Source organism: Engraulis encrasicolus, chromosome 16 (assembly GCF_034702125.1).
Source record: "Engraulis encrasicolus isolate BLACKSEA-1 chromosome 16, IST_EnEncr_1.0, whole genome shotgun sequence".
In the NCBI taxonomy this organism is placed as follows: domain Eukaryota; kingdom Metazoa; phylum Chordata; class Actinopteri; order Clupeiformes; family Engraulidae; genus Engraulis; species Engraulis encrasicolus.
In genome coordinates, this window is record NC_085872.1 from 8,582,833 (window position 1) to 8,585,332 (window position 2,500).

Sequence of the window (2,500 nt, forward strand, 5' to 3'; positions counted from 1 at the left end):
GAAATACACCTAAAAGAAACATGCATGTCAACATGCACTGTGACTACTGAAGCAGATCATGATATTCTCCATAGGATTGCATTCAAATCTCACACCAATCTATTTAAGCCAGATGCAGACTCAAAATTTAAAAGTTCAATGCAAAGAAAGGTTGAAACGCACACTGATGACCTCCCTTGTCATCCCTTTTCATTTCGTTTCGTTTCGAGACGATTCGAGCCAACATAGCCCCTTCTCTACCGGATTTTAATCTGGGGTGTACTCACTTTTGTGAGTACATGTTCAAACATTAATTGATGTATTTTGTTTTTTTCTGAGTGAACAAGAAATTTAAGCGGTTAAATATGTTGTTAAAAGGTCACTAATCATTGTGTCAAAGTGAAATTTCTGTAATGCTTTCCTATGAAAAGATATACTTAAAAATCTGCAAAACTGTGAGGGGTGTATTCACTTTCGTGATATACTGTATGTACACACGTACGCATGCACTCACACACACACACACACACACACGCACACGCACACGCACACGCACACGCACACACACACACACATACACATACACACACAGATGTGTGTGTGTCCTCCCCTGGCAGACATATAACCACACAGCCTTTCTTCTCATCCCCCACACCATTTTATCTTCCACATACTTTCGTCCTCCTCTCTTTTTTCCCCTCAGTACTCGGTCAGTCAGTCAGTCAGTCAGTCAGTCAGTCAGTCGACCGAAGTCCACACTGTTCACAGAGACAGATAGAGGAGAAGGGGCTGACAGCCGTATCGGACATGCAGTGGAGACTACCCACCTTTCATGCCAACCACTCACCCACTGAACACCACTGCTCTCTCATAGTACCGAATCACCTCACGTTACATCACATATTTTCACATCTCTTATGGACAGATGCCGCAGTCTTTTACTTTCTTTTCTTTTCTCACTATATATCTCTTGTTGTCTCTGACTCTCTCTATCTATCTCTCACTCACTCTCTCTCTCACACACACACACATGCACGCACGCATGCACGCGCACGCACACTCACACGCACACGCACACGCACACACACACACACACACACACGCACACGCACACGCACACACACACACACGCACACGCACACGCACACGCACACACGCACACGCACACGCACACACACACACAGGTACTGTATATTATCCAAAGGAGCAGAGTGAAGCAGCAGGTCTTACCTTTTCATAGAATCGAAGCTCATAGTCCAGGATGATCCCGTTGGGCTGATCTGGCTGTGGCCATGACAACGTGAAGCTCTTCATAGTCGAGCTCACCTGGTGCATTATGGGTACTATGGAAGGAGCTGCAGCAGAGAGAGGGGGTGGGAGAAAGAGAGAGAGAGAGAGGGACAGAGTGACAGAGAGAGACAGAGACAGAGAGAGAGAGAGTTGAAAGAAGAGAGAGAGACAGACACAGAGAGAGAGAGAGAGAGAGAGAGAGAGAGAGAGAGAGAGAGAGAGAGAGAGAGAGAGAGAGAGAGAGAGAGAGAGAGAGAGAGAGAGAGAGAGAAATAGTTTAATGGTTTATTTGACCACAATCTGTCTCACATGATTACGGCAATAAAACGCAGACAATGTTGAATTACCCAACAACCCCAGATTGCATCACCAACTTCCAATAAAAGCAAAATAAAAAACCTCTGCCCATCAGCCCTTCCCTGAACACTGTCAAAAAATCAATTGCCTATCATGTTCAACTTCATACAACAAACCCTCCTGACCCCACAACAATGGAAAGGAGAAAGGAAGAAACAGAGGACGGGAGGCAGATAGAGATAGATAAATACTGACACACAAACAGAAAATGGAAAGAAAGGGGGGGGGGAGTTTTTTAGAGGTGATTCTTTCTTGATTCTCTCAAATACTGAAGAATAGTGGAGTGAACTACTTGACTTTGAAAAATAAATATTTATAGTGTAAGTACAGAAAGATTCAGAGAGACTATGTATTGTGTGATAGAGACCTTGTTTCAATTCTTTGAAATCTTTCATTCTTTTTCTTACATTCAAGTTGGGACTGTGACCTTGTTTCATTTCTTTTCTTGCTCTTTCTCATAGTGTTTTTGAATACTCACTCACTCATACTGACTCACTCATGCTTCGATTCTTCATGAGACATTCACAATTTCCAGTGAAACTCTTTCTCATGAATGGTGATCTTAGCTCAACGTAAGTGTCTGTGCATTTGTGTGTGTGTGTGTGTGTGTGTGTGTGTGTGTGTGTATGTGTGTGTGTGTGTATGTGTGTGTGTGTGTGTGTGTGTGTGTGTGTGTGTGTGTGTGTGTGTGTGTGTGTGTGTGTGTGTGTGTGTGTGTGTGGGGGGGTATCCCATCAGCCCTAACACAGGCACCACACCTGACTGCACACATATGAGGCTGCAAATGAACCTTTAAGCCCATTCAATCTCCTACTGGCTCGCCCACCCTCTCACACATCTCTCTCTCTCTCTCTCTCTCTCTCTCTCTCTCTCT

General features: G+C 44.2%; 1 protein-coding gene across 2 annotated transcripts in view; it reads right to left on the reverse strand.

Moving 5' to 3' along the window:
• Positions 1-2,500, reverse strand: part of LOC134465091 (ephrin type-B receptor 1) — a 307,413-nt gene that overhangs the window by 83,549 nt on the left and 221,364 nt on the right. For both annotated transcript variants that reach the window (XM_063218530.1, XM_063218529.1), the window contains exon 6: positions 1,210-1,334. In XM_063218530.1, coding sequence (XP_063074600.1) covers positions 1,210-1,334 — 125 coding nt within the window. The remainder of the gene's footprint in view (positions 1-1,209; positions 1,335-2,500) is intronic.